The 15,546-nt window shown below is 42.9% G+C and overlaps 2 protein-coding genes across 2 annotated transcripts in view; both read right to left on the bottom strand.

The window, feature by feature from the left end:
- LOC118169554 (UDP-glucuronosyltransferase 1A1-like) overlaps nucleotides 1–13,817 on the bottom strand; it is a 35,393-nt gene extending 21,576 nt beyond the window's left edge. Inside the window, exon 1 of the mRNA XM_035330890.1 lies at nucleotides 12,896–13,817. Coding sequence (XP_035186781.1) covers nucleotides 12,896–13,750 — 855 coding nt within the window. The 5' untranslated portion in view covers nucleotides 13,751–13,817. The remainder of the gene's footprint in view (nucleotides 1–12,895) is intronic.
- On the bottom strand, nucleotides 1,588–2,481 carry LOC118169557 (UDP-glucuronosyltransferase 1A1-like). The gene has a single exon (XM_035330893.1). It carries the CDS (start codon nucleotides 2,464–2,466, stop codon nucleotides 1,603–1,605), a length of 864 nt encoding a protein of 287 aa, XP_035186784.1. The 5' UTR covers nucleotides 2,467–2,481; the 3' UTR covers nucleotides 1,588–1,602.
- Nucleotides 13,818–15,546: the final 1,729 nt, after the last annotated feature.

Genomic DNA, 15,546 nt, shown 5'->3' with positions numbered 1-15,546 from the left:
AATAAAATAAAATAAAATAAAATAAAATAAAATAAAATAAAATAAAATAAAATAAAATAAAATAAAATACATAAAAAAATCAAGGCTGGCAGTGCCACTGAAGAATCAGTAATAACTATTCTTTCTGGACTGCGAACTTTAGTCCCTGATCAAGATAAGGTGAGAGTGAGCTCTGTCTTTAGAGGAGAGCCTAAAGGTAAGCTGGAACTGCCACATGGCCTGGCCTGCATGCAGAGCTGGTCTCCCTGCTTTCCCAGAGGGTCCACCTGGGTTTGTCCCTGAGGGAGCCATTAAACAGCTGGATGGACAGAACAGATAGGAAAAAGCACTACCCCGATAAAAGTGCCCATGCAGGGAGGGGGTGGCAATTTGAAAGACGCTTTTGTGAGAAAGCAAGATCTGAATGATAGCAGCTCAACAGAAATAAACGGTACTTTCAATGGGCAGCATCAGGTGAAATACTGGGAGGAGTAAAGCAAAGCCCGAGGGCTTTAAGGTTGGCTCTGGGGAAGGTGTGCTATGCTTGGAAAATGCAAATCTGTTTTATTGTGAAGTTCCATTCATTCATATTCATAAAGATGTGTGAATGCAAGAGGAGAAGGAGGAGTACATTCCTTATGACACACAGAAGGCTGGCAAGTGAGAAAAGTTCAAGGGAAGAGTAGAGAAGCGCCTGTTTATTTCTAAGGAGCATCTGTAAAGGATAAAATTTTATCCCTTCCAGGAAATGATGTGATATATTGCTGAAACTGCTGGATGACACTAACTACAGATCCATCAGCTGCTGAGGAGAGCTGTCTCCTCTTAGCTGTTTTTTTCTAGTTAATCTCTGGCTTCACAACATGAGACTGTTCTACTTATATCACAGGCAAGCAAGAAGGCAAGATACATCACATGCAGCTATGGGCTAAATGTACATCATGAGCACCAGCAAGCTATCATGTATCATATACATGCAACAAGTGATCAGCTTTAAAGATCCCACAATATTTATTGGAATTCACGGACATGAAGGAGGTGCTTTTATTGCATGCTTTTTAGGTCACAGATGTCCAAGCAACCATCCATCAAAATTTTCCTATCCAAGCTGGATGTCTCATAAAAATGCAGTAGAGAGTTCAGCTTTCTAGTTTTTGTGACGGGAACTGTTGTTAGACCATAACTTTCACCACAAAAAAATTACTAGCCTTCAACTCAAACACAACACTGCTCTTACAGAGAAGAGCAAATAATGCTGCGGCACATAACCTGGTGAGTTGCTTTTCTGACCAAATAAGCAGCTCTAGAAGAAACATGCCACTGCCTTGTGGGGCAGGGAAAGTTTGGAAGAGCTGCTATAATTCTCCTGCCCTTTTTGCATTCATTCCTGGACCAAGTGTTGTTTGTGCACCTGACCAGCTGGAATTAAACACTGCAGAGCGTGTGGTCCCCTCATGGAATAAAATCCCTGTGTTGGGCAGGCCCAAAGAAAGGAGGTGGAACCACATCATGTTCTGCTGGTCAGCTGCACATCTCTGGTTTTCATGTGGATTGGCTACATAGAAACAGTTAATCTTTAGGTAAATAATGTCTACATCAAACACTGCCGGAACTTCTCCCTTGTTATACTTTTCCCAGCCAGTCACTGACCTGAGATAAAGGCCTCTTCCGTGCACAGTTTATGCCTCCAATGAAAATCATATTGGGCATCACGGGTGTGGGGTAGTCAAAGACAAAGTCAAGTCTCTTCAGCCAAATGGATCCATGGCTTAAAAGCTCTGTAACTGTCATCGGCTTTTGGAGAAAGTCTGAGGCCAGTCTTTCAAATGGTGAAAAGATGATTCTGCAGGTGAAAGCCTCTGAAATGCTGATCAGAACGTTCTTGACTCTCTGAGGAAATGTCATATGGTCTGTATTGAGGGAGAACATTCGTGGGACGTAGGACGGTGGGTCTGGACTCTGAGCGGCATGAGTGTCTATAGCACATGGGATAGCCCGCAAGAAGAAAGCAGTAGGAATAGAAAAATGCAAAGCAATTATTTGTCCACATGGTGTCACAGGATCTGTTAACAGTACATCAAATTTGCTTTCTTCAATAAATTTCATCATCTCTTTATTGTGCAGTAGGGAACGGCAAGCAGCTTCAAAGATGGCAGAACTCTTTTTAAAAAGCTCCCAAATACCCAAAAATCTGGAAATAAAAGGCTCCTCATTAATACTGTTTGCAGTAAGTGAATGCAGAAGTTCTTCCATCTCTTCCTGTTTGAAAGGTACAGGGTAACTTTTCAGTGTGTACCACTCTGAAGAATCTACGACTGTTTTCATCTCTGGTGCCATGACAATTATTTCATGCCCTCTCTTACTCAGTTCAATCAGCACTTCCTTCATGCTGAGCCAGTGACTGCCCTCCATCGGGATCACCAGCAGCTTCCCAGCAGCAGCACTACCCAGGCAGCACAAGAAGGGGAGCAGCACAGCCACCAGCATGTTTGGAGTTGAACAGACAGGAGCCCAAGTGAGATAGAGGCCAGGGGTGGTTCGCAAGCTTTTGTAGCTACGCTCCACCTACGCAAATACACCACTTGGCAATGCTTTTTCACGATACCTTTGCCCTTTTTGACTTGCCGCACGTTTCTTATGTTTAGCAGTTTGCACGCAATGGGATTCACATTGGAAGATTAATGATTACAGAAGGTTGAACTGGGTTTTGTGCTTCAAAAGCTGGTTTGCACGAGCATGAGAAAGGTGCGTCTTCTGCCGTAAACTTGGCTCTCCCAGGCTGTGACTACAGCTCAGTGCCTCAGCCTTCTCTTCTTTGTCCCATACTAGGAGCTCTGACTGATGATCCTCCTTACCATCAGCAGCCCAGCCGTGCAGAACCCACCTCATCTCGTATTCCTTACCCCAGCAGCAATCTCTCCTGTTCACCCTTCTTGCCTCCGAGCACAGCAGGCTGGGAGGCAGGGGACTGCAAGCTGCTGGGTGAGTCTGCAGTTATTGTTACTGAGCCTTAGGGGAAATGTTCATGGAAGGCAATAAGAGCCCAGCTTTAGCCTGTGGCTCAGTTACCCTCACGTGCAGGCAGGTAGCATCAACTAGCAGCTATGGCCGTGTGAGCACAAGTCACGCAAGCAGCTGGGAATGATTCCTGCCTGTCCCCTCTTCTTTGCCCAGAAAGGCTCGGCTTTTTGTTAGAGCTACTCCTCCCACAACTGGGCATTTTTCTCTAGTGATGACACATCTAGAATAATCCATGAGGAGCCAAGTCCCCTGTGATCTCTCACTGTGCTCCTACCACAACGTTTCCTCAATGCAGCACAGCTGCAGCTCTGATGTGGAAAGGAGATGGGTACTCATCAGCTCCATCCCTGTCCAGGTTGGACTGTAGTATCTGGGCACCCTATATACCCTGTGTCTGCCCCTTTCCCAGGGATGGTCTCAGGATGTGGAGCTGTGCACAGCTGTTGTGTGAGTTGTCACAACATGTCAACATGCCACAGCAGTCTCAGATACAGATGGAGAATGTTTGTTGACAATGCCAGGTAAATCCAGGTTTGCAGCTTCACTTACTTGTAAGAACACTTCCCAGATTGCAGAGGTAATGCTGGGCCACCTTCAGCTGGTCACATGCCTAGGTTTTATTCATCCATGTGATTGTATTATACTTGTCTCCCATCCAAATTCTTTTCTTAGTTTTTATCAGCATGAGCTAAGAGCTTTGGCCCTTCTCACAGCAGCACCCTTGTGAAGTAGGGCAGGACCATCCTAACCATCTTACAGCAACACCAGCACAAGGGAAAACAAGAAGGCTGTCCAAAGAAGATCTGTCACAGAGTGGAAAATTCTCTCACAAACCTGTGTGAAACTTTTATTCCTGTGTAAGGCTTCCTCTCCCATCAAGCTCAAAATATCTGCCTCATATTCATGTACCTTCAACAGGCGTTTCCCATTCTTGCAGCTGATTCCTTGAGTGAAGAGAAGGTGGGGCATAAAAGGAGTGGTATCTTGGTATCCAGATAGAGCCCTTTAATAAAATGATGGTGGATGGACATCTTTCCAGACTTTAAAGAAAAGTTTAAACCTGGCACAAATGTCCTTAGAAGGCAGGCTCTATCACTTGCTGACAAGGGGGTTCACCGCCCACAGGGAGACTGCCAAGTGGTTTGTGCAGCTGGTAGAGCTCCTTGGGATATAAGAAGTGGTATTTGGACATTTATGGGCAACATAATCTAGCAAACATGGGAACCCATTGCAGAAAGGCATCCATAGAACAGATGGACTGCTAGGATTACCCGACATGGACATACTTAGTCTATACAGAGTGTACCAAAATTACTCTTATCCATATAGTGTTGGAGTCCTCCATCCCACTGCAGGCTGTCAGAGTTGTTATAGTATCGTAATTTTTTATATGCATTTTATTTTCCATTTCAACTAAAGCAAATGGTAGAGTGAAATATAACTTACACTAAGGATAAATATGAAAAATCAATGTTGAACTACCTGTGTCATTTTTTAAACAACAAAGACTAGTTGGTGCAATTGAGAAAAGTGATTTTTTTTTCCATTGATGCAAACCTGCATTTTTGAAGATAACCAGCCAACTGTAAATCTTTCCCCATCACTACAAATAACTTCCATCTAACCCCTCATCCTATTGGGTATAAAATTAAGTTGCAAAACAGAAGTTCACAGCTGAACATCAGATAACATAAACCAACAACGTGTTTCTAGTTCATGAACTTACGAGTTCATGGCCTGTGTCAGTTCAGTTCATAACGCAAACAGTTCATGAACTCTGTGGGGCCAGATCCTTCTTGACGTATATTGCAGAGTCATTAAATGATGGTGGTCACCTCTCAGAGTAGAAGTTTATGTATCAGTAGGTGATTAGGCAGGTGTTATCTACAGTCCCTGCCTTTGGTATAACAATTTGATCCTCCAGGGCATTCAAGGATCTGCGTTGCTGGTGTTTCTGTCTTTTATCTGCATTTTCTGCCTGCATATTTCCAAACCTCATGCTTTAACCTTATTGAGAACTTACCTTCAAAATGAGCAGCCAGTTCCATCACCCGCACTATCCCTGCATCAGCTGCTTATGACAAAGGACTAACTTACTGTGAATTTTCAAACAGCTCAGGAGAAGCTGATATGCAGACACAGACCCTTTGCTCATAACCATCGCAAGGGCTGTCAGATGGACTCTAGAAGGTGTAACCAATCTAGGCTCTGACAGATGAAGAGAGGCAGTCACACACTTCCTTGGTGGAGCCTTTGGGAACATGCCAGAGGGAAGGGATGCCATCCAGAGGGCCCTGGGCAGGCCTGAGAGGTGAGCCCATGTAAACCTTCTATTCAGGGGCCCAGCTTTAATGGGAAGACAGATCCTCTCATGATTAAATTACCCAGGAACTCACAGTTGGGCCTGGGGGTTTGAAGCCCCTCACAGGGAGGCACAAGCCAGGGTTCACCTTGCCTGAGGGAGATCTGATTGCTGGGCCATTATAAAAAAATGCCTGGTGATAATATGTCAGCTCTGACTAGGATGATGCAGACCCCTTGTTTTGCTGGCATTCACCGCTTTCCTCTGTGCCCTCAGGGCTTTTCTGGAGGAATGTTTTGTCTTTATGCAAGTAAAAGCAATGCCAGACCCAAGTCTTTTGGCTGGTGCTAAAGGAGTTTCTCTTACAAGTAGTGGTAGAAGTCCCAGCATCTTTAGAATGAAGAAACAAACCCTTACCACCTTAGGCAAAGTGGTTTGCCTCAGTACATACCCAAAGGGTGACAGCAGTGCTCTGCATGGCTCCACACTGTCATGATGAAATGGAGAATCCAGCCTGGGTGCGACAGTGTGGAGCTGTACTGAACCCATGTCTTAGGTATGAATATGGGGGAGTGAGAGGTGGGAGTCAGTTTTGTGAAGCACAGGCTGAGACTTTACAGATTTACAAATAATTCTGATTAAATGCCCGACGTTTGGAGATAAATCCAAATCTCCAATTTGGCGATTTAATTATTGCAAGTGAGGTAATGGGAACTGACCAAATCCATTTGGAACTTGCTACATGGTGTGTTTTTTCTCTGCACTTGGATATGATTTTCAACAGCAAAATCAGTTGGCTGTAAACAGAAAATACAACGTTCATCCTCCAGTCTATATGAGCACAAGTCTCTTGCTAGTATGGCTACACTTTCTTATGGACTCAACAGACTCCCTAGTTTCTGTACCAGACCATCAGAGCAAAAACTGTGGAAGAGGTGAGGAAGTGAAAGAAAGAACAGAATAAAAGCCAGAGAAATTAAAGGCAAACGGTTTTAATAGGACACGGAGTACAACAGACAAATAAAGGTTGAAGTTCTTAGATTAGCACAGATTCAACTGGGGTCAGATCTAAGCCAAATAATTGGTATTCAGCAAATTAATATACCGGCTTGTTTTTTAACATAACTTGGTAGGTTTACATGTCTTTGCTGTTCCTTATCCAGTAGGAAAGGCCACTGGTGTCACTTGCAGGTTTGAATGCTCTGCTGCTCATTACTGACTCCACTTGTATCTGTGGAAGAACACCTCAGAGAATTTACAAGAAAAGAAACCTCAAAGTGCAAGAGCTGTGTGCCAGCTCTTGGCAGTAGGAGGAAAGCCTTCTCTACTGCATGCAGAAGGACAGAAGTTAAACAAGACTTAAGCTTGGATCACCCATGACTGCAGATTTGTCTTCTTGTGATTCTCTCTCACAATATGCAGGCTCCCGTGCATCACAGACAAAACATTGGGTTACCCCAGGGTGTCTTTTTGAGCTGGAAAGGAAAATTGCAGCAATGGAGCAGTGCTGCAAGGGCATGCAAATAGCTTTGAGGACTTGAGACTGACTGGACTCACACTACCCTGAGCCATAATCATGTTAAGATATTAGGGTGCAGTTGAGTTTACCATTAACCCTGTGATTGCTTCAGCTGGAAGAGGTGTTAATAACACCAGGACAGACTGGCTGCCATGTGGATTCCTTCTCAGCTAAGCAGCAAACAGTGAGTGGCACTTAGGGAAGAAGCAATCTAGAGGTGTTGTTTCGCCTACTCAGTTTGTTTTCCTGTTGTTAGATGAGATTGCTCACACCCTTATGCTCTGGGTTTTGCAAGCAGTAAAAAGTTGTTCAAACACCTGAGTGTGAGGACAGCACAGTTTGATTTCCCAAGATTTTGGATGATGGACATGGCTTCTAGATTTTTTCAGAAGGAATCCTCGTGTAATTAAACCCAGTCCTTTTTTGATGTTCAAGTGTCAAGCAAAAGGATTACAACAGCTTGGTAGCTGCTAGCATGAACCTGCCTGATTTCCTCCCTTTCATAGCTATGAACATACACTGTTATTCCCTGCACAGAACGAGGAAGTATGGCTAGCATGGCTTCAGAGGGAAAACAACTCATCAAACTGAAAGTTGGAAAGTAACTTTACTTTTCATTTTTAGGGCAGCCCTCTTCTAAGCAGTAAATAGAAATCACATGAAAATGACAGCATGTGATCCTGAAATCATTCACTGTATCCTAACAGAAAGATAAGTGACTTTTAAGGCTGCCCAGGTAACTGTAATTGGAACATTTCCTGATTTTTGTAGAGCAATATGTTTGATATTTGTAAATTTAATACACTTCTAATATTTCTCAATTTTTGTGCATAGACCTTTGTCAAATATTTTTACCTTTACATGCACCTTTAGAATCATACTAGAAAAGGCCAACTTGACCAGAAGACAAACTTGTCATGGGAAGGGAAACTAAGTCAGTTGTTCCATTTGATATGAAAGAATTTTTGTAGAAAGAAGTGATTTCTAGCCTCCTTCTATATCTTTTCTTTGAAATATGGGAAACACAGTGATGTGGACAAGAACAGACTGAAGAGGACAGTGAGATGAACACTTTAGTTAGACTAGCGATTTCAGGCGGATGCATGCTGTGCAATGAAGATGCACAATGCATGGTAGTTAATCCCCCCCCCTCGCCCCCAAAAGTAGCACTGCTTTTATTTGCCTGATGTGTATTTTGCCATTGCAATGTAAGGCAGATGAGCAGTGTGGCTAGTTTTAAAGGTGATCAACAACTTTACAATTACTGGCATGATATAAGACTGCTCTGAAATGTCAGTAAGTTCATCGACTCCTTGAATATCGCACCACAAGATGAGCCTATTGTTTGGTTCATGAACAGAGTGATGATTGCTACCTCAGTGCTGAAATTGAAGAGCTGCCCTGTACCTTTACTACATCACCTACCTATGTCAGAAAAGTGATGGTACCCTCAGACATGTGCGTCCCTTCTGAGGACAAACAGTGACATTTGGTTGTGCAGGTTTTGAAAAGCGTTTCTGCGTACCAGGTATATCTGTGTGTTGTGGTACTGCTTACTGTATTCTTTGACTTTTTGCCAAAGTCTTTGAATTCCACTTCAATAGCATATTTCAAAGGAGCAGTTAGAAATGTCTCCTTATCAGAGCTTCTCAGATGCTGCTGGCTCTGGCAAGGTTTCGGAACAGGGCCTGTTTTCTTAATCCCTTTGCTGGAGGGACTAAACACAGCGTCTTTGTGCAGTTATACTTCTGCTTTATTGGAGCAACTATCTTCTTGAATCAGTTTACTATTTTAAGTTGACCAGTTGTTTAAATAAGTAATTGGTGTTTGGCGTTAAAAAGCTAGAAACTTCTTTGAAAGGTTGCTATAGCTTACATCTCTGAACTTTGTTTGATCAATTTACACAAACTTTGTGAACTGCCTTAAAAAAAATGCAGCTTTGCATTTGCTTTGGTTACAAATGAGACATTCATCAAAGTGTCTCTGGACACACAGTGCGAGTTCATTTCTGGTCTCCCTAATGAGGGAACACTTATCACGACAACCTTCAGGTACTTCAGGAGTCAATATGATGCTGGCATAGGACCTCTGCCCAGTCGAGATACCAGGTCTGTTTTCTGCAAGCCTTGTATTAAACCTCCATGACATTGGGACTTGGCAACTGGGTTTATGTGTCTGTTAATGAATATGTAATTGAAACTAAAACAGATGGCAATGCAAATTGCAAGATGAGAGGAAACGCAGCCTGAGGCAGCCAGCTATCTTAGTCAATGAATAAATGCAGTTTGTGTTCCCCCAGGCATAGTCTTGTGGTCAGATGTTGAGGGAGGAAAGGCTCTACCACTCCGCCTTAGATGAGAGTATTTCAGGATGATGTTATGGCTCAGGAGGGTCAGGGAATTTGGAATTTAATTCCCAGCTCTGTGCTGCATATGACACATATGCCCAGTTCTGTGAAAACTTGAGCTCCGCAGCAATGCCTTCAGCTCCTGAACAGGTACTCCATCAGGCAGTGTCAGATGTGGCACAAAGGAGCCCTCTTCTGGAACTGGGTGACAATACCAGATATTTCTGCCTGTGGAAAACTATGGAAAATGTTGTAACAGAAAGGTCTGTGGCTTAAGCTACTCTTCTAAGAAAAGAAAACTCATTTTGAAACACTACTCCACTGATTTAGAAAAGAAAGCTGCACTCCAGGAGTGCTTTACTCATCAGAAGCCTTCAGTGCCAGCCTGTCCTTTCCTGTAACTTTGCTTCTTTATAGACATACTTCCAAATCTGACATTGAAATAGTATTTTTGACCTACAGAGGATAAAATGTATTTCAGAGTGATCAAAAAAAAAAAAAAAATGCCAGGGAAACAGAAGATCCGTGTCACTATCCTACAGGTGGTTATTAAGGTACAGCAGCACCGAGGGGAAAACCTGAGAGAGAGCTCAAGAAAGCACGGGAGCTGTGAGTGGTGCTGCCATCCAGCTGGATGCTTGCATTGCCTGCTGCCACACATCTCCAGCCACAAAGAGGCTGGCTGCAGATGCAGTAAACCTGTGAGTGCTGTAATCCTGAACAGCCATGCTTGCTCACTTCACGGCAAGATAAGCAGCCTCCTAGCTCAGGGAGTTCATGTCGGGCCACCTACAGGCAGGCCTAAGCCTGTGACTGTCACTGTGCCACTCTGATAGAACTGCAAATGCCTGGATTTGCTAACGGACCAAGTGACAATGCCTAGCCAAGCACCACCACCCTTCTCTTGGATGCACAGGCCTATGCACCTAATGATTCTCCTGCACAAAACCTGGATAATTACAGCTGCAGCCCATCAGAACCTGCAGAATGATTCCTAGAGCTGTTTCCTGGTGTAAACCACTCAGAGATCCTCTCCCAGACAGCACAGATAGGAGTAAAGCCCAATTAGCAACTGTTGCTCCACACGGGAGCATCAAAAGAGAACATCAAAGCCACCATGAATAGGAAGGACACTCTGTCATTTCCTTCTTACTGAACAGACTCCTGCAGGGAGAAAATATCACCCTGGCAGTGTTGTACTGAGCTGTTACAGACTGCTATAACATGAAGTGGGACAGGCTGTTGCCGCAGAGCCTTACAGAAGTTCACCTGTCCAGCTCTTGTGCAAAGCACTGGATATATTTCCAGTGTGTCATCTACATAGTGGTTTGTAGATCATCAGCAAGCATTTTGTGCCTGTTCTGCCTGAGCTTTTCCAATACTGGACTCATGCTAAGCCAGTGGCTTTCACCTTAGTACTAGAAGTATCCCACTGATCTGAAAGCTCAGGGAATATCATAAAAGCACCTGAGTAGCCAGCCAATGAAGAAATAAGACAACTAATGTCTTCTAGGTCTGTATGGAACCCCAAAGAAAATCCCAAAGAAAACTCTTCAAGAAAGGAAGTTCAGGAGCAAGTCTTATCACCCAAAATCAATCATTCACAGGGTCGGTTTCATTATAATTAGCAGTTATCATAAGAGCTCTGGGCACAGTGCTGAGCTTATTGCTTAACCACGTAAATGATTTCCAAATCTCATACTGGATCTCAGTTTGGCATACAAAATGAATTGTCAGCCTGACACTGGACATCAAGTAATGCTGAGGAATGCTGTAAGAAAGCAGCAATAATCTGCATGCAGAGCAGCCTCCCAGCCACCAGCAGTAAGTGGCTCAGGGAGCTTTTGAAACAAACTGTATTGCTGACATTGAATATTGTTTATATTGTCTTTGTTCTATTTTTATATTACACATCTCTTTTTTGTTTGTTTGTTTGTTTGTTTTCCATGAACTTGTCTATTCCCTTGTTGAACGCCTGTAACTTTTTTCCATCTATAATGGCCACTGTCAAGTCATTTCAAAGCTTGCCTATACATGGGAGGAAAAATCACCTTCCTGTCTTTGCTCTGAAACCATTAAATCAATACCTGATTTTTCCAAGCACCCCGTAGTTTTTGTCTGACAAGAAACACAGAACAATCATTCTTCACACATCTTGCCCATGTCATTCACAATTTCTGAGATCTTTGTTCGATAGATCTGTTTTTTCGATCAGAAAATAGATCTTGCTCAAGCCTTTTACCAGCCCTCTCACCTTATTCTGTACTTTTGCAGTTCTACCAAATTTCCTCTGAGATGAGGGGTCAGACAATATTCAGAATGAAAGTATGCCATGGACTTACTGAGTAGCTCAGAGAGCTTTTCTCTTTTCTTCTTTTTCCCTTTCTTTCCTAGTCATTCTAACCGTTTGTTTTCCTATCTGTTGAGCAATGGGCTACCAGGTTTCAGAGAGCCATCTATTTTTATCACGACTATATTTATGAACAAAGATGATTAACCTAGAGTTTACAACTGTGTATGGATAGGCAGACTTTTTTCACCCACATGACTCCCTTTGCATATTTACACTTCACTACCTTATGGCCTTCCTGCTGGGCAGTTCTGAGTGAAATAGGAGTGATTCTTCTGTTCTCTGTAGAAAATGTAGGTAGAAAAGCCAGAATGAAGTTAGGAGGAATACGCAAGGTTTTTAAAGATGCAGAACATATGATTTCGACTCAATAACAAACATCAGTATGAAGACTGGAGACAGCAGGTATAAAATAAAGGCAGGATGGTTCTACCCCTTTGGAAAGCTGCAAGCTACAATGTGTATGCAGCTTGGAGACCTTCAGGATATAAAAGCATATAGAAGACTAATGTCACGCAATCAGAAAGAACATGCCATGGTACCTCTTAAATCTAAAACTACTAAGTGCCACTCCCTCGAGTTTAACACCTGAGAATGTCTGCAGTCAGCTTATTTTTTATTTGCCTAAGAGCAGTTCAGTGGCGTCTGTGTAAAAGCCCATCAGAGAATATAAAAGAAGGAAAAAAATAGAAAAAAAACAAACAAACTCAAAGATACTGTAGTGCAATCATATAGTGATATTGTGTGACCACAATTCAGAAGTGAGAAAGTAATTTCACAGGAATGAAATATGTGCCTGGTAAGAAATGTCTGGTACTATTATCGTTTTTAACTTTCTAGATTAGCTTTAAAAATCCCACAGAACAGTTCTTATAAATGTAAAGAAACACATAATAAAAACGTCTCTTATTTTGTATATGTGTTTCACAAAATACGCTATTTTAGAATAATTCTTTCAATTTCAGCTTGAGGTTGATGCTTCACCATGATCTACAAACAGAAATAATATAGACTGCCAGTTAGGAAACCGTATGTTATGAAAATACAACCAAAGCAAAGTAACTGACTTTGCTGAGCCTGGAATTAATGACAACAGCAACAACAAAAGACTCTCAATGCATGGTCTTTGGAGTTTTAGTCAGATGAAAGAAATATATGCCAGAATTCATGAAAGTGAAACCAAAATTGCATCAGACTGAAGAATAAAATAAATATTCACTGAGGATGGTAGCTGGCTGATGAAGTCCATTTTTTGTTGGACTTGTCAGAAAAATCTTTACTAATTCAAAAAACAGTCATCTGCCTCCATCAAGGTAAAGCCATTTCAGCCTGTGGAAAGCAACTGCCAAAAACCAGATGTATAGAAAAAGGACATACCTTAGATAGTGGTTTACTCTGAGCGCAGTTTACACCTCCAATGAAGACCATATTGGGCATCACCGGTCTGACATACTCAAACACAAAGTCGTATCTCAGTAGCCAAATGGAAGCACTGCTCAGCAGGTCTACCAGGGATACCTCTCTTTGAAGAATTTCAGAGGAAAGCTTTAATCCATCTTCATAGAAACCATTACAGTACACAAGCTCCAGGAGTGCAATCAACGCATTTTCCACTCTCTGGAAAAATGTCATGTTGTCTGAGTTGAATGTAAACAGTCTCGGGACGTATGACAGAGGGCTTGGGCACTGTGATGCTTCATAGTGTAGATTGCAAGGAAATCCTCTCATGAAGAACACGTACGGAAGAGAAAGGTATTTAGCAAGTGTTGCTCCACACAAAGCAATAGGGTCTGTAAGAAGAGCATCAAAGCCACTTTGATTCAAGTACTTCACTGTTTCTGTGCTGCTGAAAAGGTTCTTGCACTGAACAAGGAACATTCTGAAAGTGTGTTTTGAGACATTGTAGAGTGCCAGAGCATTCAGTGGGAAAGGCTGGCCATTCAGGTGAACAGTTAAAAACTCTGCAAAGGAATTATCCAGGTCTTCTAATGTGTAATCCACTGGGTATGTTTTCACAATGTATGACTGTCCCTTTCCCATCTGCCAGCTTACTTTTGGTATAAGCACCACCACTTCATGTCCTCTCTCCTTGAGCTTGAGAACTAGCTGCTTCATGCTCAGCCAGTGGCTCCCATCCATGGGCACCACCAGCAGTTTCCCTCCTTCAGAGCGGCCAGGAATGAGGAGGATAAAAATCCAGGCAGAAAGCAGATAGCAGAGCCGAAAGGTCATTTTCCTGTGGTCAGAGTAGTGACTGAGAAAGCGTCTTCTTCTTCAGGCTGTAGCTTGAAGATGCTTTTGGAGGAAGTGGATGGATTTATCTGCTGAGTTGTGCTGCTTTGTCATTATCTTCTAGTTAATGATTTACTGCTTTGATCTGGGCTCAGCTATGGATAAAAACTGTTGATGCTTTTTTTTTTTTTTTTTTTTTTTTTTTTTTTAATTGCTTGTGAAGACAAATGTAGTGAGTGACCCTTTCCTGTGCTGAGTCATTGGAGTTCTTCAGCATTTAACAGAAAACTAGCTCCTCAACATCCTAATCAGATTTCTTAAGACTTCCCTCTTTATCACCCTTGTGTCTTGTCTTACCACTTAGACAAGGCCACGGAAGGCAAGTCTGGTGAGAACAACTCCAATAACACAGTAACAAATGAAAACAGCTTCAACACATTTCGTTACAGTTGGAGTCACAGATGTTCAGAGAATTTCTCTGAAGACAGAACAGGAGAACCTTAGGATAAGAGAAGAGGGCAGATAAACCACGATTTTTCAGCTAGCAGGAAATGGAGCTATCATACAGCATACAGTAACACCAAGAGACATTGAGAAGGGCTGACCTGGCATCTGAAGCAGATTTGGAGCTACCAGCACCTAAACAATTAGATGGCTAAATGGCACTGTGACGTGGAAAAATAATGAAACATAGGATATTTAGTATCACAGGTCCACCCTTTGTTTGAAGGGACCCACAAGGATCATCGAGTCCAACTCCTGGCTTCACACACAACCACCCAAAAATCAGACCCTATGTCTGAGAGCGTTGTCCAAATGCCGCTTGAACTGCGGCAGCTCAGTGCCATGACCAAATCCCTGGGGAGCCTGTTCAGTGCCCGACCACCCTCTGGGTCCAGAACCTTTTTGTGACACCCAGACTGAAGTATCCCTGTCATTCCCTTGGGTCCTCTTAGAAACGCAACTGAGACACAGAGGCAGCATTTCTCTCCCTTCCATACCACTGTCAATGCTTATTATGTCAATGTTAATTATGTAGAGCTTTATGCATGTTTTTCCTGTCAGTCTTTTTACTTCTTTTTCCTACTTTACCAATGTCTGGAACTTTTTCCGTGTGCAGTGAAGCTACAGAGTAAGCGGCAGAAAGCATTTGTCTTTTAGGCACTTGGTAACTTTTCAGAAAACAAAATCTTTGGACTTTAGAGCTGGGGGAATTTTACCTTTCATCTAGGTAAAATTGTAAGGAAAAATGGGCGAGTAATAACTAAAACAAACTACTATTTCTACATTTATGCAAAATACACTTTAAAATGATCCTTTGAAGTATGAGAAGTTCAATAAACAATATTTTCTCTTGAAAATGTTTTGGTAATGGCACCCCCAGTTTGCTGAAGAGGCGTAAGCAGAGGCGACCTGCCCTCCCTGAAGCCTGGGCCTCCTCTTGGGCCCCTTCAGTGCTGTGCTGAGCGTTGTCCCAACTTTGCAAACGTGTAATGGGGAAGCCAGGGGGTGCTTAACGAGAACAGCGGGGGGGGCTTAATGGGGAAGGAAGGCAGGGGGTGCAGAGGCGAGCTCAGGACAGGTAAAGTTAATCAGTATCTCAGGAGAGCTTCTGAGCATTTGCGAGCACGCCACTATCTCCCTCGGTTGGCTTAATTATCTGGCGAAGGTTTGTTTGTGAGTTAAACTTTGCCGGGTTCAAGGCAGTGCAAGGTAACTGCTGACTAACGCGGACACCCCGGCATGGCCACCAGCAGGAAAACTACAGCCCCCAGCAGGCCTTGCGGCGAGGCCCC

The sequence above is a fragment of the Oxyura jamaicensis genome, chromosome 7 (genome assembly GCF_011077185.1).
Source record: "Oxyura jamaicensis isolate SHBP4307 breed ruddy duck chromosome 7, BPBGC_Ojam_1.0, whole genome shotgun sequence".
In the NCBI taxonomy this organism is placed as follows: domain Eukaryota; kingdom Metazoa; phylum Chordata; class Aves; order Anseriformes; family Anatidae; genus Oxyura; species Oxyura jamaicensis.
This window is presented reverse-complemented; position numbering and strand designations above follow the sequence as displayed.